Source organism: Monodon monoceros, unplaced genomic scaffold (assembly GCF_005190385.1).
Source record: "Monodon monoceros isolate NGI ecotype Baffin Bay Population unplaced genomic scaffold, NGI_Narwhal_1 Super_Scaffold_14, whole genome shotgun sequence".
Classification (NCBI taxonomy): domain Eukaryota; kingdom Metazoa; phylum Chordata; class Mammalia; order Artiodactyla; family Monodontidae; genus Monodon; species Monodon monoceros.
This window is the reverse complement of record NW_021703770.1, coordinates 48,609,443-48,634,696: the sequence shown is the minus strand read 5'-3', so window position 1 is coordinate 48,634,696 and position 25,254 is coordinate 48,609,443. Positions and strand designations below refer to the sequence as shown.

The 25,254-nt window shown below is 38.2% G+C and overlaps 1 protein-coding gene across 10 annotated transcripts in view; it reads left to right on the top strand.

The window, feature by feature from the left end:
• Positions 1–25,254, top strand: part of RALYL (RALY RNA binding protein like) — an 829,152-nt gene that overhangs the window by 765,850 nt on the left and 38,048 nt on the right. For 7 of the 10 annotated variants that reach the window (XM_029223116.1, XM_029223111.1, XM_029223110.1 and 4 more), the window contains one exon: positions 1,349–1,521. The exons of 2 other annotated variants lie outside the window; for them this stretch is intronic. In XM_029223116.1, the coding sequence (XP_029078949.1) occupies positions 1,349–1,521 (173 nt within the window). The remainder of the gene's footprint in view (positions 1–1,348; positions 1,522–25,254) is intronic. One more of the 10 variants, XM_029223108.1, reaches the window with a different exon arrangement.

The window sequence follows — 25,254 nt, the reverse complement described above, 5'->3', positions numbered from 1 at the left end:
TATTTATATAAGTAACTATTACTACAATTTTAAACAATTTATAGGAGAGGATATCTTCTTACTTATACATAATGTTTATCCATTTATTGATTTACATATTAGTTATGTTTGAAAAGGTTTGTGCTGAGTCAAAATGTATATAACAATGCTTATTTTCCTTTTAACTCACATTACGAAAAATACCAAGAATGAATACCCCAAAATATTTTGGCTCTGTAAACTATCCTTATTGCTGTAAAATATAAATAAATAAACTCAAAGTGCAACATCTTTTAAAACTCGAATAATGGGATAATCATCTGATAAAATAATAATAATCAAAATGAGTGTGAAAAGCACATAGCTTTTGACATAGTCATGTACACATGGCAATAAGAGAAGGAGGTACATAAGATAATCTCGTTTATTCAATACCCAGTGCTTCTTGGTATTTTCACAAGAGAAGAAAATCAACCACTAAGGGAAATAATTATTATGTTGTCAGCATAATTCCCATTTGGGCACATTTCTGTGAACAAAATGCACACACCCTGGCATTAGAGGGAATTTCGTTAATGTAGAATGTAACTTCATTTGTTGAGCACTTACTATTTGCAAATCACTAAACTAAACACTTTGATTTACTACTCCAGGCCCTGAAAGTTAAAATCTCTCTATCCTGATTGTGTGGATGAGAAAACTGAGGCACAAGGAGGGTTTATCATTTCAGCGTCGCAAAGCTTGTAAATGATGAAGCTCGACATTGAACGCGGGCTCTCTTACACCAGAATTTTATTCTTAACCCTTGTGGTTAACCACATCTACCAACAGAATTTAGAGTAAAATATCAAAGGATTGTTCACATGAACATGTTGTTGATGGCCAACATATCTGCTTTTGTACTTTTTTCCTCAGTGAGTTTTTTGTCTTCTTCACCTAAGTTTGAACTTGTCAGTGAGAGCATTCTTCCTCCTCCTTCCTTGAGTGAACACATTCTATGTTTTATCTGATTTTCTTTTCTTGTTTTTTTTTTTTCTGTATTTTCTCCTTAGAGAGGGCATCCTTATCAAAAAAAACTATATATAACCAGAAAGATCAATCTGTTTATGTAAATCTTTGTTTCTTTATATACAAGTACCATCTGCATTCCCCAATATTTTTGCTAATTCTGTTAAAAAATAATATGCTTACATGTAAATACACAGAGATATGAACATAATTTACATGACTTAACATAATTTACTTTATCTTCCTCACACACTTAATAGTACAGAGTTTACCCATTCATAGACTGTTTTTCATGGTTTATCCAAATGGCTCATGAGCAACCCAAAGTAGTAGTCATTTGCTTTTTCCCCCCCTCCACCAGAAGCTCAGAAGAAGCAATTGGAAGAGAGTATAGAGCTGATCCAAGATGAATGTGTGTCAGAGAATGCAGATCACTCTACAGAGGAGCCTGCTGAAGGAGGGCCAGATGCCGATGGAGAAGAGATGACTGATGGGATAGAGGAGGACTTCGATGAAGATGGGGGTCATGAGCTGGTAGGAACTAAACATTTGGTGTCCACACCCTTTGGTAATAGTACCAGCATGTCAGCGACTCATTCATTCTAAAATATAGATTAATTATTGGGGGCTTATTTCTTTCTTACATGCACATATTTAAGGCAAACTCAGGCAGTGCTTTGCACATAATAAGTGCTCAATATATTTTTGCTAATTTAAAATATGAGGGAATAAATGAATGAACAGGAATATTATATATAAGATTAGGTATATTTACAGCCTCATATGAAAGATTCTCTTTCTCAAATGCTTCATCATGAAAAGAATCTTGTGTTTGTGCAGTTACACATGAACTGTACGTGGGTATAATATCCTGGTAACAAAACAACCATTTACTGGACGATACATGGTTCCCCTCTTATTTAGTAGTGTCACTCACTGATGATAATTATATTAGTTATATGGCCAACAGCCCTTTGTACACTCTGCTCACTACGATGATCCTTCAGCGTATAGCCAGTTTATCATCTTCAGTGCCTGTGCTGCTTGATAACCAGTTTTTATGAGTTGCGGATTTGACTGAGACTTGATTCTTTACGAGTTTTGTTTTCCCCAATGTTGTAATCATTATACTGGTCATTTCCAGATGTTCTTTCCTGTATAAACACATCAGGGACTTGGTAAATATATGCTGATGAGAATGCTACTCCTCATATTTAATCAGCCATGAAATTAAATATACTATCTTAAAGGGACTGACTAATAAGAATAAGGCAAATGTGTGTGTATGTGTGTGTGTGTTGCCAGCTCTCAAGTACCTATGGACTGATTGCATTAAACTTGACTTATCCTAGGTAATATCAGATTCCAATTTGTTTTAATACCTACTATTATTTAACTGATTTTGTCGTGGTTGTTATTTTGGCATGGTAACTAACCTATCCCTAGTTTCATTTTTGGAATTCTATATTGATTTTTAACATTCCAGCTGTTTAAATTGCATGGTACCTTTATTTACACTTTTCAGATATGAGCCTTTAACAACCACCCTTATTTTTACAAAAGTCTGTATCAGTTTGAAGGACTTGAGTACCTATTTTTAGATCTAGAGTCTGTTGAGCAGGGACTAGAATGAAAGACTAACAAGTTTCTCAGCTTCTCCTTAGGCAGGACTTTAATCCAACAACATAAGTTCCTCAAGCCATTCTAATCAGACTTTTGCTGTCACCATCTCATTGTGACTGCTTTTGTTGAGATCTCTGGAGGCCTCCATGTTGCCATTACCAATGGTTGCCTCTCCGTTCTTATTTTAATTAACCTGTCAGCAGAATTTGGCTGAAAACTTGTTAGGAGAATTTCTCAGAATACTAGTTGTTCATTCTCATTCACCCGTGCTAGAAACTTTCCCTCCATATTCCCACTAAATAATGGAATAGCCCAGGACTTTGTCATGGGCCACCTTCTCTTTCTACACACTTTCACAAGGTAACTTCATCAAACACCAGAGCTTTGAGTATTATTTATAGGCCAAAGATTCCTAAATCTATATTTCTACTTTTCATCTCTTCCTGGAATTCTAAACTCAAGTAGATGCCTCTCTCCTCATAAATGTTCAATAAACAATTGAAACTTAACATGCCAGAAACATTCTTGATTTTTTCCAGCCATCTTATTACTTTCCAGCCTTCCTCTTTCTGGTAAACAGCATCATTATCCACACAGTTGTTAAAAACCAAAAAGACAACGATTACCTTTGATTCGCTCCACTTTCCCCCATACATTCTACCTCCAAATCATAGCCCAAAGCTAGTTACATCTGCACTACAGCTAAACTGACTTTTTTGCTTCAGCCCATTCAATCCATTCTCCACACAAGGAGGATAAAAATCTTTTTAAACTGTATACCAGATAATGCTACTCCCTTGCTTAAAACCCTACAGTGCTTTTATCACACTTAGAATCAAAATACCTAAGTGCATGAATTTAAATTGAAATTGGGTGGAAGATGCCAGGAGAGAGAGAGAGAGAACTTGCTGAGGAGAAAGAAAGTCCCCAGTGCTGACGGGAAAGGGATTTAGGACACAGTTGTATGTATAGGCTGGCCTTCGACATGAAGAGGGACACTCTTTCATTGCAACAAACTGTAGTAAGTCTGAGGATTTGGTGGCAGGTGCTTGAGGGAATTCAAGCATGAACTGTAAGTCAGAGGGTGATAATCTCTGGAGAGTGAGGAGAGATTGGCATTGTCACATATTTAAGGAGAAAGGAGAAGATTTGAAGAAGCAAGTATGGAAAACATGGAACATCACTAATTTGGAAAACATATAAAGATTGACGGTTAGTGTCCACAGCCAGCTGAGGCTAGAGACCGAGAATTAAAGAGTAGTAGTCTGCAAACTTTAAGGTGCATCAGAATAACCTGGAGTTTGTTAATTCCCATTCCAGATGGTTAAAACACATATTGCTGTGTCCCATTCCAAGAGTTTCTGATTCAGTATGCTGAGTGTGTCTGGGAATTCACGTTTCTAACGGGTTCCCAAGTCATGCTGATGCAGCCAGTCTGGGGTTCTCTTTGAGAACCACTGTTGATCAGGGAAGGAGGGGAACATAGAAGGGGACTGAGAAGGAGAAAAAAGAGGCACAAAGGGAATAGAAATCCTTATACCATTAAGGACCAGAGGAAAGGAAAGGAAATGAATAAGAGAAAAGCAATGGTTGTACTCAGAGACTGAGATATTTTAGAGGAGTGACAGGTGATGAGAAAATCCATGGGAGGGGGAGATGGAAGTGGGATCATAAGAAAAGTCACTGCATATGAAGAATTCAAGGAACTGAGAGGCTCAGATGCAAGATAGCTCATCTACATGTGCATGAAATCACTCCAAATATCAGATAGAAGTACAAGATTAAGACAGCTATGAAAAGTCAGCTGGCATGAAAAAGATAGCAAGGCCCATTTTAGTCCCAGATCTGTCACTATCCAATCCAATCGATTCACCTTAAACATAACTTCTCTGAGTCTCAACTTTCTTATCTGCAAAATAGTAAGGTTAGGTCAGAAATTTCTAAAATCCATTTTGTTTGATCTTTCCTCTGAGTGAGTCTGTGTTCCGGGAACACCATGTCTGAAAGAGCAAGGGTTGAGCATGCAGCCAAGGGAACAAAACCAAACCATTGTGTTTGGTTTATGTTCTAAACACACAGAAAGTAACTGATTAGAACTCTTGCTGCCTGAAGGTTCTCAGGTTTTCTCCCTCAACTCCAGCATTATAATTGGGGGTTTAGCTAATTGGAGGTAAGAGTACTATCTCTAATATCTCATTTCATTTCTAAAACTTGGAAAACAATGAGTGAGGGTGAGTGTAGTACTCAGTCCCTGCAGTCTAAATGGAGACAGGGGAGTCCCTCCCGGTGATTGGCCAAGAGAAAATTCCCTGTTCTGGTGTCTACTATTTTCTCTTTTCCAGACCACATGAACAAAATCATCCTTGGTTCCTGAAAAGGAAAGTAAAAACACAAATCTTCTCTTTTTGAAGAGTGGGTATGATTACAGATTCAGCAAGGATACAGTATAATTAGGTCTTTAGCACATACAGTAGCAACCAAAAGGAAGAACTGGCATCCACGTGCTCAGTCAGCTGCTCAAAGAAAATCTGAAATGAATGGGAAACAAGACTTGTATCTGAAGCAAAGGAGATCCAGCAAAATGTGATAATGGGACAGCCATAAGCGGTGGCAACCCTTGTGGAGCATGTGGGAAGCTGCTCCATACATTGCCTAGATCTAAATATCCAGTTAGTGAAATCGATTTCCATTAACCAATCCATTCAACTAACGTTCAGGTGCCTACTGTGTGTGAATCAGGTGCTACAAAAATTGTACAGATAACTAAAACTATTGCTTTATGTGTAAAATGAAATGTTTAAGTAAATGGTTCTTTTTCTCAAGTAGCTTAGTGCCTTAGAGAAGACTGATTTCCTCATGTAAAAAATCATATACTTGGACTTCATAATTTATAAGAAGCAAGCTAGGGCTAAAAATCTGTGATTCTATAATAATCTATGCCTATATATTTCATTAGTGCCTATCAATTAAGACTTGAATATATTTAAAATTGAACTCTATATTGACGCATTATACATACACTATTAAACTGCTACCATACTCATTTCTGAATAAATCCATTAGCAAATATTTATTGATTGACCACTAATGAGATTTTTGCTATGGGAATAAAGAAGGAAATCATATTTCTTCCATCAAAAAGGCTATCAAGAACTCGACTTGTTTCAAAATGGCAGAGTAGAAGGACGTGCTCTCACTCCCTCTTGCAAGAACACCCAAATCACAACTAACTGCTGAACAATCATTGACAGGAAGACACTGGAACTCACCAAAAATGATACCCCACATCCAAAGACAAAGGACAAGCCACAATGAGATGGTAAGAGGGGCAAAATCACAATAAAATCAAATCCCATAACTGCTGGGTAGGTGACTCACACACTGGAGAACACTTATACCACAGAAGTCCACCAACTGGAGTGAAGGTTCTGAGCCACACATCAGGCTTCGGAACATGGGGGTCTGGCAACAGGAGGAGGAATTCCTAGAGAATCAGACTCTGAAGGCTACCAGGATTTGATTACAGGACTTTAACAGGAATGGGGGAAACAGAGACTCCACTCTTGGAGGGCACACACAAAGTAGTATGCGATTGGGACCCAAGGGAAAGAGCAGTGACCCCATAGGAAACTGCAGCAGGCCTACCTGCGAGGGTTGGTGAGTCTCCTGCAGAGGTGGGAGCTGGCTCTGTCTCACCGTGAGGACAAGGACACTGGCAGCAGAAGTACTGGGAAGTACCCTTGGGGTGAGCCCACCCAGAGTCCACCATTAGCCCCTGTAGGCTCCAGTGTTGGGTTGCCTCAGGCCAAACTACGAACAGAGAGGAAACCCAGCCCCACCAATCAGCAGACAAAAAGATTAAAGTTTTACTGAGCTTTGACCAACAGAACAACAGCCAGCTGTACCCACCACCAGTTCCTCACGTCAGGAAAATTACACAAGCCTCTTAGATAGCTTCATCCACCAGAGAGCAGACAGCAGAAGCAAGATGAACTACAATCCTGCAGCTTGTGAAACAAAAAACACATTCACAGAAAGACAGACAAGATGAAAAGGCAGAGGGCTATTTATCAGATGAAAGAACAAGATAAAACCCCAGAAAAACAACTAAATGAAGTGAGATAGGCAACCTTCCAGAAAAAGAATTCAGAATAATGATAGTGAAGATGATCCAGGACCTCGGAAAAAGAATAGAGGAAAAGATCGAGAAGATGCAAGAAATGTTTAACAAAGATCTAGAAGAATTAAAGAACAAACAAACAGAGATGAACAATACAATAACAAAATGAAAAATACACTAAAAGGAATCAATAGCAGAATAACTGAGGCAGAAGAATGGATAAGTGACCTGGAAGACAAAATGGTGGAATTCACTGCTGCGGAACAGAATAAAGAAAAAAAGAATGAAAAGAAATGAAGACAGCCTAAGAGACCTCTGGGACAACATTAAACACAACAACATTCACATTATAGGGGTCCCAGAAAGAGAAGAGAGAGAAAAAGGACCAGAGAAAATATTTGAAGAGATTATAGTTGAAAATTTCCCTAACATGGGAAAAGAAATAGCCAACCAAGTCCAGGAAGTGCAGAGTCCCATACAGGATAAACCCAAGGAGAAGCACACTGAGACACATAGTAATTAAACTGGTTAAAATTAAAGGCAAAGAAAAATTATTGAAGCCAGCAAGGGAAAAATGACAAATAAAATATAATGGAACTCCCATAAGATTAACAGCTGATTTCTCAGCAGAAACTCTACAAGGCAGAAGGGAGTAGCATGATATACTTAAAGTGATGAAAGGGAGGAAACTACAACCAAGATTACTTTACCCAGCAAGGATCTCATTCAGATTCGATGGAGAAATCAAAAGCTTTACAGACAAGCAAAAGCTAAGAGAATTCAGCACCACCAAACCAGCCTTACAACAAATGCTAAAGGAACTTCTCTAAGTGGGAAACACAAGAGGAGAAAAGGACCTACAAAAACAAACCCATAACATTTAAGAAAATGGTAATAGGAACATACATATCGATAATTACCTTAAAAGTGAATGGATTATATGCTCCAACCAAAAGACACAGGCTTGCTGAATGGATACAAAAACAAGACCCATATATATGCCCTCTGCAATAGACCCACTTCAGACCTAGGGACACATACAGACTGAAAGTGAGGGGATGGAAAAAGATATTCCATGCAAATGGAAATCAAAAGAAAGCGGAGTAGCAATACTCATATCACATAAAATAGACTTTAAAATAAAGAATGTTACATGAGACAAGGAAGGACACTACATAATGATCAAAGATCAATCCAAGAAGTAGATATAACAATTATAAATATATATGCACCCAACGTAGGAGCACCTCAATACATAAGGCAACTGCTAACAGCTATAAAAGAGGAAATTGACAGTAACACAATAATAGTGGGGGAATTTAACACCTCACTTACACTGATGGATAGATCATCCAAACAGAAAAATAATAAGGAAACACAAGCTTTAAATGACACAATAGACCACATAGATTTAATTGATATTTATAGGACATTCCATCCAAAAACAGCAGATTACACTTTCTTCTCAAGTGTGCATGGATCATTCTCCAGGATAGATTACATCATGGGGCACAAATCAAGGCTCAGTAAATTTAAGAAAATTAAAATCATATCAAGCATCTTTTCTGACCACAATGCTATGATATTAGAAATCAATTACAGGGAACAAAACGTAAAAAAAAAACAAACACATGGAGGCTAAACAATACATTACTAAATAACCAAGAGTTCACTGAAGAAATCAAAGAGGAAATTAAAAAATACCTAGAGACAAATGACAATAAAAACACAACAATCAAAACCTATAGGATGCAGCAGAAGCAGTTTTAAGAGGGAAGTTTATAGCTATACAAGCCTACCTCAAGAAACAAGAAATATCTCAAATAAACAATCTAAACTTACATCTAAAGGAACTAGAGAAAGAAGAACAAACAAAACCCAAAGTTAGCAGAAGGAAAGAAATCATAAAGATCAGAGCAGAGATAAATGAAATATAAACAATGAAAACAAGAGCAAAGATCAATAAAACTAAAAGTTGGTTCTTTGAGAAGATAAACAAAACTGATAAACCATTAGCCTGACTCATCACGAAAAAGAACGAGAGGACTCAAATCAATAAAATTAGAAATGAAAAAGGAGAAGTTAAAACAGACACCGCAGAAATACAAAGCATCCTAAGACTCTATTACAAGCAACTCTATGCCAATAAAATGGACAACTTGGAAGAAATGGGCAAATTCTTAGAAAAGTATAAACATCCAAGACTGAACCAGGAAGAATTAGAAAATATGAACAGACCAATCACAAGTAATGAAATTGAAACTATGATTAAAAATCTTCAAACAAACAAAAGCCCAGAGTCAGATGGCCTCACAGGTGAATTCTATCAAATATTTAGAGAAGAGCTAACACCATCCTTCTCAAACTCTTCCAAAAAATTGCAGAGGAAGGAACACTCCCAAACTCATTCTATGAGGCCACCATCACCCTGATACCAAAACCAGACAAAGATACTACAAAACAAGAAAATTACAGACCAAAATCACTGATGAATATGGATGCAAAAATCCTCAACAAAATACTAGCGATCAGAAACCAACAACACATTAAAAGGATCATACACTATGATCAAGGGGGATTTATCCCAGGGATGCAAGGATTCTTCAATATACACAAATCAATCAATGTGATACACCATATTAAAAAATTGAAGAATAAAAACTATATGATAATCTCAATAGATGAAGAAAAATCTTTTGATAAAATTCAACACCAATTTATGATAAAAACTCTCCAGAAAGTGAGCATAGAGGGAACCTAACTCAACATAATAAAAGCCATATATGACAAACCCACAACAATCATCATTCTCAATGGTGAAAAACTGAAAACATTTCCTCTAAGATCAGGAAGACAAGGATGTCCACTGTCACCATTATTATTCAACATAGTTTTGGAAGTCCTAGCCATGGCATTCAGAGAAGGAAAACAAATAAAAAGAATACAAATTGGAAAAGAAGAAGTAAAACTCTCACTGTTTGCAGATGACAAGATACTATACATAGAGAATCCTAAAGATGCCACCAGAAAACTACTAGAGCTACTCAATGAATTTGGTAAATTTGCAGGATACAAAATTAATGCACAAAAAACTCTTGCATTCCTATACACTAATGATGAAAAATCTGAAAGAGAAATTAAGGAAACACTGCCATTTACCATTGCAACAAAAAGAATAAAATACCTCGGAATAAACCTACCTAGGGAGACAAAACACCTGTATGCAGGAAACTATAAGGCACTGATGAAAGAAATTAAAGATGATACCAACAGGTGGAGAGACATACCTTGTCCTTGGATTGGAAGAATCAATGTTGTGAAAATGACTATACTACCCAAAGCAATCTACAGATTCAATGCAATCCCTTTCAAGTTACCAATGGCATTTTTTACAGAACTAGAAAAAAAAATCTTAAAGTTTGTATGGAGACAAAAAAGACCCTGAATAGCCAAAGCAATCTTGAGGGAAAAAAAGTGGAGCTGGAGGAATCAGACTCCCTGACTTCAGACTATACTACAAACTTCACTAATCAAGACAATATGGTACTGGCACAATAACAGAAATATAGATCAGTGGAACAAGATAAAAAGCCCAGAGATAAACCCACGCACCTATGGTCAGCTAATCTTTGACAAAGGAGGCAAGGATATACAATGGAGAAAAGACAGTCTCTTCAATAAGTGGTGCTGGGAAAAATGGACAGCTACATGTAAAAGAATGAAATTAGGACACTCCCTAACACCTCACACAAAAATTAACTCAAAATGGATTAGAGACCTAAATGTAAGACCAGACACTATAAAACTCTTAGAGGAAAACATAGGACAAACACTCTTTGACATAAATCACAGCAAGAGATTTTTTTACCTCCTAGGGTAAAATGGAAATAAAAACAAAAGTAAGCAAATGGGACCTAATGAAACTTAAAATGCTTTTGCAAAGCAAAGGAAACTATAAGCAAGATGAGAGACAACCCTCAAAGGGAGAAAGTATTGGCAAATGAATCAACAGACAAAGGATTAATCTCCAAAATATGTAAATAGCACATGCAGCTCAATATTAAAAAAACAAACAACCCAATCCAAAAATAGGCAGCAGACTTAAATAGACATTTCTCCAAAGAAGCCATACACATGGCCAAGAAGCACATGAAAAGCTGCTCAACATCACTAATTATTAGAGAAATGCAAATCAAAACTACAATGAGGTATCACCTCACATCAGTTAGAATGGGCATCATCAGAATATCTAAAAACAACAAATGCTGGAGAGGGTGTGGAGAAAAGGGAATCTTCTTGCACTGTTGTTGGGAATGTAAATTGATAGAGCCACTATGGAGAACAGTATGGAGGTTCCTTAAAGAACTAAAAATAAAATTACCATATGACCCAACAATCCCGCTACTGGGCATATACCCAGAGAAAACCATAATTCAAAAAGACACATGACCCCAATGTTCATTGCAGCACTATTTACAACAACCAGGTCATGGAAGCAACCTAAATGCCCATCAACAGACAAATGGATAAAGAAGATGTGGTACATATATACACTGGAATATTACACAGCCATAAAAAGGAACAGAATTGGGTCATTTTTAGAGATGTGGATGGACCTAAAGATTGTCATACAGAGTGAAGTAAGTCCGAAAGAGAAAAACAAATATCGTATATTAACGCATATATGTAGAACCTAGAAAAATGGTACAGATGAACCAGTTTGCAGGGCAGAAATTGAGACATAGATGTAGAGAACAAACTTATAGACACCAAGGGGGGAAAGCAGCAGGGGTTGGTGGTGGTGGGATGAATTGGGAGATTGGGATTGACATGTATACACTAATGTGTATAAAGTGGATGACTAATAAGAACCTGCTGTATAAAATAATTATTTATTTATTTTTTAAAAAAAGTAAATAAAAAGGAATAATTGCAAAAAAATAAAATAAAATTTAAAAAGAAGGCTATCAGTTACCTGAGCTACAGGCAAAACATACAAAGCCCTCTATTATGATAAGACCAATATGAAAGATGTAATTTACAAATGGGGAATCACATAAAGTATATTTAATATCCAAAATACATTAGATATTTCATATTAGGTAGGTGGTGGGTGGGTGGGTCGATGGATCAATAGATAGGCAGATAGATAAATAGATTTTTTGATAAAACTACTATAAACTTCACAAGACATTTACCTTTCAAGCTCTTTTACTTTTTCCATATCCACCAAAATTGTAATCCCCTTTTATATAAAATAACGTAATCCACAAAGAAGTAGTCTGTGCAAAAATGGAAATTCTATAGAAAAGTGAGTGCTTAATGCTCTGCTAATTCAAAAGGGTGAATGAACTCTCCCCAGGTGTATGGGGAAAGATGAATGAGATAGGTGACTCTGTACACCTGAGGATATCATGAGCTGTCAGCTACGTTCAGGAGCCTTTGAGAGGCTAGTCAGTGCTTTCCAAAGCAAAGTTTTTGGTGCACTCACGTCCAAAGACCCTAAGGTGCTTGCTAAAAATGCTGATATTGACTATCTGGGGAAGAGCTCAGGAATTTGTAGTTTTACCAGGCTGAGGTTTGAAACTATAGAGCTACATCAATTCCCAAAGGAAACTATAGACAGACCAAACATTTAAATGCATTAGAGAATTTGAGTTGTTTTGAATTCTACTTGTAATTACTTTTGCTGACTACGTGCAATCAAATCAGGCAAATCTAGTAAGAATCCACAGTGGAATTACCTAGCTGGATTGTGTAATACTTGGGCATGAAATCTCAGTACTACATTGTAATATATCTTTCAGCGTTTAACAAAACATTCAACTAAGCAGTAAGTCACCTGGGCTTAACAAACTTGAATTGCTATGCACATTGGGGAAGGTCTGAACCACAAATCCAGTGCTATAGTTGAAGAGAACTCAAAGCAGGCTTTCTGATACACCACTGAAAATCTTGAATGTGTAAAGCATTCTGATCAATATTCTTGGCCTTCATGATCTAGACTGAAAATGTTTCCTTCTCTTTGAAGCTTTTTGTTTCTTTCCGAATGAAATCCTTCACCTGGTTGCTCCCCCATATCAACTGTGCTTTGATCTCTTTTTAATATCACCATATGGACTAAACTAGCTAGAGGACAAAAAAGAACTTGGGAGACACATTCCCAACGGTAGTGCCAACTGAATTGGTTAGAGGTATATATCACAAGGGAGCAAGAAAGTGTTTACTTAACCTGTTTGATTTGGGTCTGTATTCAAAACCTTCATCTTGAACTCTGTCAATCCATCATATGCTATCTTCCCTATCCTCCTGAAAACAGATACTAAGGACATAAAGAAAGCCTCCATTCATAATTTAAATGGAGTTAGGGATAGAATGAACAATCATGGTGCATGTGTCCTGCAAGTGACCTGGCCTGGGTGACGTGCTTTTGAGGCAAAAATGGCCAAGGCCATGACAGCTAAGTGGCCAGCTCTTCTCAACAGAAATAGGATATGGCTAAGACTTTGAGGCAAAGGGTGTGATTGACTGACATAGTTGCCCTGGCTTCCCACCTTGGAATCCAGCCTCTTTGGGAGCTCAGATCCTTCTATAATAAATGTTCGTCAGAGTGAATTTCAGACTATTTCTTTTGGCATCTCCCTTGATTTCAATCATTTTTATTTTTGCTAAAGAACTCTGCTTAGCTCATTAGGGTGAACTTTATTTTCCCCAGGAGGCTAAATGGCTTAGTTGTTAAAAACATGAACTCTGTCTGCAGTCAGTTAAATTTGAATTTCTGACAGAAGCAGTTCAAATCTCCATAACTTTGTGCAAGCTAGTTATCTATGTCTTTCATCAGTAAAAAGGGATTGATAATAATATATGCCTGATCTGGGATTGTTGTGAAAAGTAAATGAGGTAATATCCAAGAAGCACATGCCTAGCACAAAGTAGACATTCAGTTAAAATTTGCTAAGTGTTTGTGGTTTGTTCTTTAAATTCATTCGTTTAATTTTGCTAACCCTAATGCTTCCATGCCTATGTAGGTATAAATTAGGTCATAGTTAAATTAAAGTCTAACAGTGTCATAGGAACTCTTGCATAGTTGCAGTACCTGGCCACCCCCTGTCTCTCCCAGTTGTTTCTGGGAGGTTCCAGGAAGTGTCTCAGCTGTGTGCAGGATCATGTCTGATTATGTGCTCCAGCTGCCTGCCCACCACCTGCTCTCGCCTTGAGGGTACAGTTTTGCTGCAGCCTTTGCTTCTGCCTTTTGTGACAGAACATTGCTCTATGCCAGTAGGGCTGCCTCTTCTGCACCTAAAGATGCAATATCCACAAGGTTCACCTGGAAGAGGTTCCTTTCATGTCTCAGTGTGAAACCACACCAGGTTCCAAACTAAAACTGGAAGAATGATTCCCCTCTCTCTAGCTCAAAGTTAGAAGTTGTCATCCAGAGCTTGCAGCCTGAACCCACAAAATCCTTGAAGCCCAACAGCTAGAGAAAAGCAGCCTCTTGAGCTGTTGCCTGATATTTACAACCCCTCCCTGCTTCCACCCTTGTCTCTCTCACATTGCTTTCCAAGAGGCAACAAATTTTGTCCTGTTAAAACTTAAGCCAGGTCATTGCATTTTAAATTCACCAATAGCTGCCCACCTCACTCAAAGTAGAAACATATGTCCTTACAGTGATCTCCAAAGGCCTGTGTTATCTGGTCCCTGTCCCCTCCCTGATGTGGCTCTGAGTTCTCTCTCACTCAGCCCATGACAGCTACACTGGCTTCCAGACACACACCATTCAGCTCCTGCCTCAGAACCTTGGCATTTGATGCAGCCCTGAATGTGGAGATCAGGAAAGTGGAGTCCAAATCATAAAGGGTCTTGATGCTGTGCTAGATGTTTGAAATTTATCCCATAAATTTCTAGTAAGTAAATCAGGAATTGCCTGTACATAACAGAGGATTAGGATGCAGTGTAACCTAGTGGCCTGATGCAAATTTTTCTGGAGTGAGATAGAAGTAGAGTTTCCAGATCTGGCAAATAAAAACACAAGACACCAGTTAAATTTGATTTTCAGATAAAAAATGAATTAATTTCTAATATAATCATCTCCCTAATATTCCATGGGACATACTTGTAACTATATATATATATATATATATATATATATATTTATCGTTTATCTGAAATTCAAATTCAGCTGAACTTCCTGTCATTGACCTGGCAACACTCCATAGAAATAGTTTTGACTACTGGCCTTCAACACATTATTTAACTTTTTTCAGCCTCTGTATTGTTATCCATGAAATTGGAATAATAACGCCCCCTCATAGGGCTCTAATAAGAATTAAATGAGATAATTCATGAACTGCACTTAATAAAGTCTCTAACACAATTTAAGAAGCAAATTGCAACTATTGTTATCCTTATTGAGATTATCATTGTCATCTCATTTTGCAAGTGAAGCTTTCAATAAAACATTACAAAATTTCTAGCAACATAATTTTTCATATGGAACTTTGTCTTTAAAGTCTCTAGAGAGTCAGATTTGTTTAAAAGCACTTCTTATTTGACAAGAAATCCTTCAGGAAACAAATGTAATATTCTGAGAAGAATCATACTTTGCTTTCATCTTGTTAAAATTTTCTTTGATTTTATACATGTTGGCTTCTTCAATTCAAAAGGATTCCTTTTCAAGTGCTTTTATGAATTTTTTTAAAAAGATAATGCTAACAGTAGCCTGCGGTGATATATGGCTTTTATTTTAGTTTTTGCTATAGATTTGCTCTGCAGCTCATGTGATCTGGCTCCCGTTTTTTTTTTTTTTAACAACACCTTTATTGCGGTATAATTGCTTAACAATGGTGTGTTAGTTTCTGCATTATAACAAACTGAATCAGCTATACATATACCTATATCCCCATATCTCCTCCCACTTGCGTCTCCCTCCCACCATCCCTAACCCACCCCTCTAGTTGGTCACAAAGCACCGAGCTGATCTCCCTGTACTATGCGGCTGCTTCCCACTAGCTTTCTATTTTACACTTGGTAGTATATATTAGTCCCTGCCACTCTCTCACTTCGTCCCAGCTTACCCTTCCCCCTCCCCATGTCCTCAAGTCCAATCTCTACATCTCCTTCTTTATTCCTGTCCTGCCCCTAGGTTCTTCATAATCTTTTTTTTTCTTTAGATTCCATATGTATGTGTTAGCATACAGTATTTGTTTCTCTCATTCTGACTTACTTCACTCTGTATGACAAACACGAGGTCCATCCAACTCACTACAGATAACTCAATTTCATTTCCTTTTATGGCTGAGTAATATTCCATTGTGTATATGTGCCACATCTTCTTTATCCATTCAACTGTCGATGGACATTTAGGTTGCTTCCGTTTCCTGGCTATTGTAAATAGAGTTGCAATGAACATTTTGGTACATAACTCTTTTTGATTTATGTTTTTCTCAGGGTATATGCCCAGAAGTGAGATTGCTGGGTCGTATGGTAGTTCTATTCTTAGTTTTTTAGGGAACCTCCATACTGTTCTTCGTAGTAGTTCTACCAGTATACATACCCACCAACACTGTAAGAGGGTTCCCTTTTCTCCACACCCTCTCCAGCATTTATTTTTTGTAGATTTTTTGACGATGGCCATTCTGACTGGTGTGAGGTAATACCTCATTATAGTTTTGACTTGCATTCCTCTGATGATTAGTGATGTTGAGCATTCTTTCATGTGTTTGTTGGCAATCTGTATATCTTCCTTGGAGAAGTGTCTATTTAGGTCTTCTGCCCATTTTTGGATTAGGTTGTTTGTTTTTTTGATATTGAGCTGCATGAGCTGCTTGTAAATTGTGGAGATTAATCCTTTGTCAGTTGCTTCATTTGCAAATATTTTCTCCCATTCTGAGGGTTGTCTTTTCATCTTGTTTATGGTTTCCTTTGCTGTGCAAAAGCTTTTAAGTTTCATTAGGTCCCATTTGTTTATTTTGTTCTTATTTCCATTTCTCTAGGAGGTGGGTCAAAAAGGATCTTGCTGTGATTTATGTCATAGAGTGTTCTGCCTATGTTTTCCTCTAAGGGTTTGATGGTGTCTGGCCTTACATTTAGGTTTTTAATCCATTCTGAGTTTATACCTGTGTGTGGTGTTAAGGAGTGTTCTAATTTCATTCTTTTACATGTAGCTGTCCAATTATCCCAGCACCACCTATTGAAGAGGCTGTCTTTTCTCTATTGTGTATTCTTGTCTCCTTTATCAAAAATAAGGTGACCATATGTGCATGGGTTTATCTCTGGGCTTTCTATCTTGTTCCATTGATCTACATTTCTGAACAACATTTCTGTTTTTGCGCCAGTACCATACTGTTTTGATTACTGTAACATTTTTTTTTTTTTTTTTGCCATACGCGCAGGCCTCTCACTGCTGTGGCCTCTCCCATCGTGGAGCACAGGCTCCAGACACGTGGGCTCAGAGACCATGGCTCACAGTCCCAGCCACTCCACAGCACATGGGATACTCCCAGACCAGGGCACGAACCCGCATCCTCTGCATTGGCAGGTGGACTCCCAACCACTGCGCCACCAGGGATGCCTGATTAATGTAGCTTTGTAGTATAGTCTGAAGTCAGGGAGCCTGGTTCCTCCAGTTCTGCTCCTCTTTCTCCAGATTGCTTTGGCTATTCAGGGTCTTTTGTGTTTCCATACAAATTGTGAAATGTTTTGTTCTAGTTCTGTGAAAAATGCCAGTGATAGTTTCATAGGGATTGCATTGAATCTGTAGATTGCTTTGGGTAGTAGAGTCATTTTCACAATGTAGATTCTTCCAATCCAAGAACATGATATATCTCTCCACCTATTTGTATCATCTTTAATTTCTTTCATCAGTATCTTATAATTTTCTGCATACAGGTCTATTGTCTCCTTAGATATGTTTATTCCCAGGTATTTTATTCCTTTTGTTGCAATGGTAAATGGGAGTGTTTCCTTAAATTCTCTTTCAGATTTTTCATCATTAGTGTACAGGAATGCAAGAGATTTCTGTGCGTTAATTTTGTATCCTGCTACTTTCCCAAATTCATTTATTAGCTGTAGTAGTTTTCTGATAGCATCTTTAGGATTCTCTATGTAGAGTATCATGTCATCTGCAAACAGTGACAGCTTTACTTCTTCCTTTCCAATTTGGACTCCTTTTATTTCTTTTTCTTCTCTGATTGCTCTGGCTAAAACTTCCAAAACTCTGTTGAATAATAATGGTGAGAGTGGGCAACCTTTTCTTCTTCTTGATATTAGTGGAAATGGTTTCAGTTTTTCACCATTGAGAATGATGTTGGCTGTGGTTTTGTCATATATGGCCTTTATTATATTAAGGTAAGTTCCCTCTATGCCTACTTTCTGGAGGGTTTTTATCATAACTCGGAGTTGAATTTTGCAAAAGCTTTTTCTGCATCTATTGAGATGATCACATGGTTTTTCTCCTTCAATTTGTTGATATGGTGTATCACATTGACTGATTTGTGTATATTGAAGAATCCCTGCATTCCTGTTATAAACCCCACTTGATCATGGTGTATGATCCTTTTAATGTGCTGTTGGATTCTGTTTGCTACTATTTTGTTGAGGATTTTTGCATCTATGTTCAGCAGTGCTATTGGCCTGTAGTTTTCTTTCTTTGTGACATCTTTGTCTGGTTTTGGTATCAAGGTGATGGTGGCCTCATAGAATGAGTTTGGGAGTGTCCTCCCTCTGCTATATTTTGGAAGAGTTTGAGAAGGATAGGTGTTAGCCCTTCTCTAAATGTTTGATAGAAATCACCTGTGAAGCCATCTTGTCCTGGGCTTTTGTTTGTTGGATAATTTTTAATCACAGTCTCAATTTCAGTGCTTGTGATTTATCTCTTTATATATTCTATTTCTTCCTGGTTCAGTCTAGGAAAGTTATGCTTTCCTAAGAATGTGTCCATTTATCCAGGCTGTCCATTTTATTTGCATCTAGTTGCTTGTAGTAATCTCACATGATTCTTTGTATGTCTGCAGTGTCAGTTGTTGTTTTTTTGCCTTTTTCATTTCTAATTCTATTGATTTGAGTCTTCTCCCTTTTTTTCTTGATGAGTCTGGTTGATGGTTTATCATTTTTGTTTATCTTCTCAAAGAAACAGCTTTTAGTTTATTGATCTTTGCTATTGTTTCCTTCATTTCTTTTTCATCTTTTTCTGATCTGATCTTTATGATTTCTTTCCTTCTGCTAACTTTGGGGTTTTTTTGTTCTTATTTCTCTAATTGCTTTAGGGGTAAAGTTATTTTTTTTATTTAAGATGTCTCTTGTTTCTTGAGTTAGGACTGTATTGCTATAAAATCCCTCCTAGAACTGCTTTTGCTGCTCCATGGGTTTTGAGTCATCATGCTTTCATTTGTTTCTAGGTACTTTTTGATTTTCGTTTTGACTTCTTCAGTGATCTCTGGGTTATTAATAGTGTATTGTTTAGCCTCCATGTATTTGTATTTTTTACAGACGTTTTCCTGTAGTTGATATCTAGTCTCATAGCATTTTGTTCAGAAAAGATACTTCATATGATTTCAATTTTCTTATATTTACCAAGGCTTGATTTGTGACCCAAGATATGATCTATCCTGGAGAATGTTCCATGAGCACTAGAGAAGAAAGTGTGTTCTGTTGTTTTTGGGTGGAATGTCCTATAAAAATCAATTAAGTCCATCTTGTTTAATGTGTCATTTAAAGCTTGTGTTTCATAATTTATTTTCATTTTGGATGATCAGTCCATTGGTGAAAGAAAGTGGGGTGTTAAATTCCCCTACTATGATTGTCTTACTGTCAATTTCCCCTTTTATGGCTTTTAGAATTTGCCTTATGTATTGAGGTGTTCCTATGTTGGGTGCATAAATATTTACAATTGTTATATCTTCTTCTCGGATTGATCCCTTGATCAGTATGTAGTGTCCTTCTTTGTCTCTTTGTAATAGTCTTTATTTTAAAGTCTATTTTGTCTGATATGAGAATTGCTACTCCAGCTTTCTTTTGGTTTCCATTTGCATGGAATATATTTTTCCATCACCTACTTTCAGTCTGTATGTGTCCCTAGGTCTGAAGTGGGTCTATTGTAGACAACATATATATGGGTCTTCTTTGTGTATCCATTCAGCTAGTCTGTGTCTTTTGGTTGGAGCATTTTATCCATTTACCTTTAAGGTAATTATCGATATGTATGTTCCTATTACCATTTTCTTAATTGTTTTGGGTTTGTTACTATAGGTCTTTTCCTTCTCTTGTGTTTCCTGCCTAGAGAATTTTCTTTAGCATTTGTTGTAAAGCTGATTTGGTGCTGCTGAATTCTCTTAACATTTTCTTGTCTGTAAAGTTTTAATTTCTCCATTAAATCTAAATGAGATCCTTGCTGGGTAGAGTAATCTTGGTTTAGGTTTTTCCCCTTCATCACTTTTAATATGTCCTGCCACTCCCTTCTGGTTTGCAGACTTTCTGCTGAAAGTTCAGCTGTTAACCTTATGGGGATTCCCTTGGTGTTATTTGTTGTTTTTCCCTTGCTGCTTTAATATTTTTTCTCTGTATTTAATCTTTGATAGTTTAATTAATATGTGTCATGGCCTGTTTCTCCTTGGATTTATTCTGTATGGGACTCTCTGTGCTTCCTGGACTTGATTAACTATTTCCTTTCCCATATTAGGGAAGTTTTCAACTATAATCTCTTCAAATATTTTCTCAGTTCCTTTCATTTTCTCTTCTTTTTCTGGGACCCTTATAATATGAATATTGGTGTGTTTAATGTTGTCCCAGAGGTCTCTGAGACTGTCCTCAATTCTTTTCATTCTTTTGTCTTTATTCTCTGCAGTAGTTATTTCCACTATTTTATCTTCCTGGTCACTTATCTGTTCTTCTGCCTCAGTTATTCTCCTTTTGATTCCTTCTAGAGATTTTGCAATTTCATTTATTGTGCTATTCATCATTGTTTGTTTGCTCTTTAGTTCTTATAAGTCCTTTTAAACATTTCTTGTATTTTCTCTGTTCTATTTCCAAGATTTTGTATCATCTTTACTACCATCATTCTGTATTCTTTTTCAGGTAGACTGCCTATTTCCTCTTCATTTGTTTGGCCTGGTGGATTTTTGCCTTGCTCTTTCATCTGCTGTGTGTTTCTCTGTCTTCTCATTTTGCTTAACCTACTGTGTTTTTCCTTTTCACTGGCTGCAGGTTCGTAGTTCCCATTCTTTTTGGTGTCTTCTCCCAGTGGCTAAGGTTGGTTCAGCTGGTTGTGTAGGCTTCCTTGTGGTAAGGACTGGTGCCTGTGTTCTGGTGGGTGAGGCTGGAACTGATCTTTCTGGTGGACAGTACCGAGTTCTGGTGGTGTGTTTTGGGGTGTCTGTGACCTTATTATGATTTTAGGCAGCCTCTCTGCTAATAGGTGCGGTGGTGTTCCTGTCTTGCTAGTTGTTTGGCATAGGGTGTTCAGCACTGTAGGTTGCTCATCACTGAGTGGAGCTGGGTCTTAGCATTTAGATGGAGATCTCTCAGAGAGCTTTTGCTGTTTGATATTACATAGGGCTGGAAGGTCTCTGGTGGACCAATGTTACATGGGGCTGGAAGGTCTCTGGTGGACCAACGTCCTGAACTTGGCTCTCCCACCTCAGAGGCAAAGGCCTGACAGCCAGCTGGAGCACAAAGACCCTGTCAGTCAAATGGCTCAGAAGAAAAGAGGAAAGAAAGAAAGAAAGAAAGAAAGAAAGAAAGAAAGAAAGAAAGAAAGAAAGAAAGAAAGAAAGAAAGAAAGAAAGAAAGAAAGAAAGAAAGGAAGGAAGGAAGGAAGGAAGGAAGGAAGGAAGGAAGAAAGAAAAAGAAAGGAAGGAAGGACAGAAGGAAGGAAGGAAGAAAGGAAAGAAAGAAAAGAAAAGAAAGTTATTAAAATAAAAAATAATTATTAAAAATAAAAAAATTAAGTTATGAAAAAAAGAAAGAAGAGAGAAACCAAACCAAAAAACAAATCCACCAATGATAACAAGTGCTAAAAACTATACTTAAAAAAACCAAAACACAAAACAAGAAACAAACAAACAGAACCCTACGACACATGGTAAAAGCAAATGTATACCAACAAAATCACACATAGAAGCATACACATACACACTCACAAAAAGAGAAAAATCAAAAAATATATATATATCGTTGCTCCCAAAGTCCACCACCTCAATTTTGGGATGATTTGTTGTCTATTCAGGTATTCCACAGATGCAGCATACATCAAGTTAATTGTGGAGATTTAATCCACTGCTCCTGAGGCTGCTGGGAGAAATTTCCCTTTCTTTTCTTTGTTCACACAGCTCCTGGTGTTCAGCTTTGTATTTGGCCCCGCCTCTGCATGTAGGTCCCTTGAGGCCATCCGTTCTTCCCTCAGGCAGGACGGAGTTAAAGTAGCACCTGATTAGGGGGCTCTGGCTCACTCAGGCCGGGGGGGGGGGGGGGGGGGGGGTGGGAGGGGTACGGAATGCAGGGTGAGCATGCAGCAGCAGATGCCAGCGTGACGTTGCAACAGCCTGTGGAACACCGTGTGCTCTCCTGGGCGAGTTGTCCCTGGATCACAGGACCCTGGCAGTGGTGGGCTGCACAGGCTCCCAGGAGGGGAGGTGTGGATAGTTACCTGGGCTTGCACACAGGCTTCTTGGTTGCTGCAGCAACAGCCTTAATGTTTCATGCCCGTCTCTGGTGTCCGCGCTGATAGCCACAGCTCACACCTGTCTCTGGAGCTCGTTTAGGTGGTGCTCTGAATCCCCTTTCCTCACACACCCCAAAACAATGGTCTCTTGCCTCTTAGGCAGATCCAGACTTTTTCCCGGACTCCCTCCCGGCTAGCTGTGGCACACTAACCCCCTTCAGGCTGTGTTCACGCAACCAACTCCAGTCTTCTCCCTTCACTGACCTCCGAAGCTGGAGGTCAGCTCCCAGCCCCCACCCACCCCAGCAGGTGAGCAGACAAATCTCTCGGGCTGGTGAGTGCTGGTCAGCACTGATCTTCTGTGCAGGAATCTCTCTACTTTGCCCTCTGCACCACTGTTGCGGTGCTCTCTTCCGTGTCTCTGAAGCTTCCCCCCACCCCCACCACCACCACCATACCACCGTCTCCTCCAGTGAAGGAGCTTCCTATTGTGCGGAAACTTTTCCCCCTTCACAGTTCCCTCACAGTGGTGGGTCCCGCCCCTATTCTTTTGTCTCTGTTTTTCCTTTTTTCTTTGCCCTACCCAGGTATGTGGGGAGTTTCTTGCCTTTTGGGAAGTCTGAGGTCTTCTGCCAGCGTTCAGTAGGTGTTCTGTAGGAGTTGTTCCACATGTAGATGTATTTCTGATGTATTTGTGGGGAGGAAGGCGATCTCCACATCTCACTCCACCATCTTGAAGTTCTCCCTCCTGGCTACCAGTTTAATCACAGATGGTCAATTGTGGTTTTGAAGAATCTAAGAATTTGACAAGACTTAATATATCACATTTTCTATGGTCACCCAGCTATTCATTAAAAGGACCAAGAAATTTTTTAATAAAATCATGGAAACTCAGTAATGTGCCATGTATTTTTAGTTGCTAATGATTCAAAGAATAAGGCAGTGGCTTCTGATTCTCTGGAGCTCTCACTGGGTAGGAGAGGGACGTGCTCCAGCCAGAACAAATAAACAGATATTAACAAAACAGTGTGATAAGTGCAAATATCACATTCATCATGACATATGGGAAGTGAAATGACAGAGCAAATGAATATGAACAGACTTCACAAAGGTTGTGACATCGGGGTTTGATTCTTAATGAAAAAGCCTGTGTAAGGAAAACAAAGGCTTAGATTGCATTACCAACAGAAAATGGAAAATACCAAGAGGAAAGGCTTGAAAGATTGATGTCTATTGAGAAGTTGGTTGATTGGTTTAGCTAAAGCAGTGGTTCTCAGTGGGTGGTCCCAGGACCAGCAGCATTATATGATGTGGCAACTTGTTAGAAAGGCAAATTTTCAGAAAAGCAATTTCTTAGGGTCTAACTCAGGCTTACTGAATCAAAAACTCTGGGAGTGAATCTCAGCAATCTGTGTATTAACAAGCCCTCCAGGTGATTCTGATACCTACAGTTTGAAAATCACTGGACTATAGCAACAGGGTTTTCAAATCTGGATGCACATAGATTCACCAAGGGAGCTCTTTTATAAATCTCAAGGACATGGGCCTCAAGCTTTAACAATTAAATCAGACCAAACTTGGGGGTGGGGCCCAAGCAAAAGTCCAAAGATGTCTTAGCGTGTGGCCAGGCTTGAGAACACTTGAGATAGAGCACATTGTACGTGAAAGAGGAAGGGTGAATAGGTACTTCATCAAAGGGGAAATATGCACATAAAAACTCACTTGAAACCATTAGTATTCAGGAAAACAAAAATTAAAACAACAATAAAATAACACTGAACACTGCCCCCACCCACCCCCAGAATAGCCAAAATTGACTGATAGGATCAAATGTTGGCAAAGATGTGGAGTGCTGAAACTCTCCAACATGGTTGGTAGGCAAATAAAATGCAACAACCATTGAGAATGTCTGGCAATTTCTTATAAAACTAGACATAAAGAATCAGCAATTCAATTCCTAAGCATTCAATAGAAATGAAAATATGTGTCCAGGAAGTACTTGAATAAGAAAGTTTTAGCAGTTCTACTTCTGGTATCCCAAAACTAGAAACAATCCATCAACTGGAAAATGGATATATAAAATGGGGTCTATTCATAAAACGGATACTAGTCAGTAATACAAGGAAGCAAACCATTGATACATGCAACAATGTGGACAAATTTTAGAAACATTCTGCTGAATGAAAGAGGCCTTGTACAAAAGAGTACAGTATTGTGTGATTGCATTTAAATAAACAGAAGTTTCCTGAAGGGTCAGAGTTAGGGGCAGGGATTGATTTTCCTGGAATGTCATTCTCTTCCTTGTCCTGGTGAGCATCCATTTTTATTTCAATATTCAGCTCTACCTAATACCACACCCTATAGGAACATTCCTGATATTTCTAGAGTTAAGTGTGTCCTCTATAACCTACGCAGACCGCTATTAGGACACTCACTTCATTGCTGCTACAACTTTTTTTAAAGGTCTATCTGCACTAGCCTAAAAACCCCTAGCAGGCTGTATGGTCTCTTTTGGTTTTGGATTCCTCATGCATAGCCCAGTCTTCAGCCTCCAGTAGGCCATATGGGGATGGGTTAGATAGGTGGAATAGAGGGATGCTGAATTACTTGACAATATTTGACACATTATATCATGTCTCTGGGTACATGCTGTTCCTCCTTTGAATATCCTTCCCCACTCTTTATTTCATCTGACTGGTCATCACATGCCGTTTCTTCAAGACCAGTGTCACATGTCATGAATAATCCCTGAACAAGGCCCCCAACCTGTCCTGGACACAATTGGATTTGCTCCTTTCTCAGACCACACTGTACGAGTCTCATTATACTTAACTTGCTATACTGTAATTAGTGATTTCCCTTCTTTCTG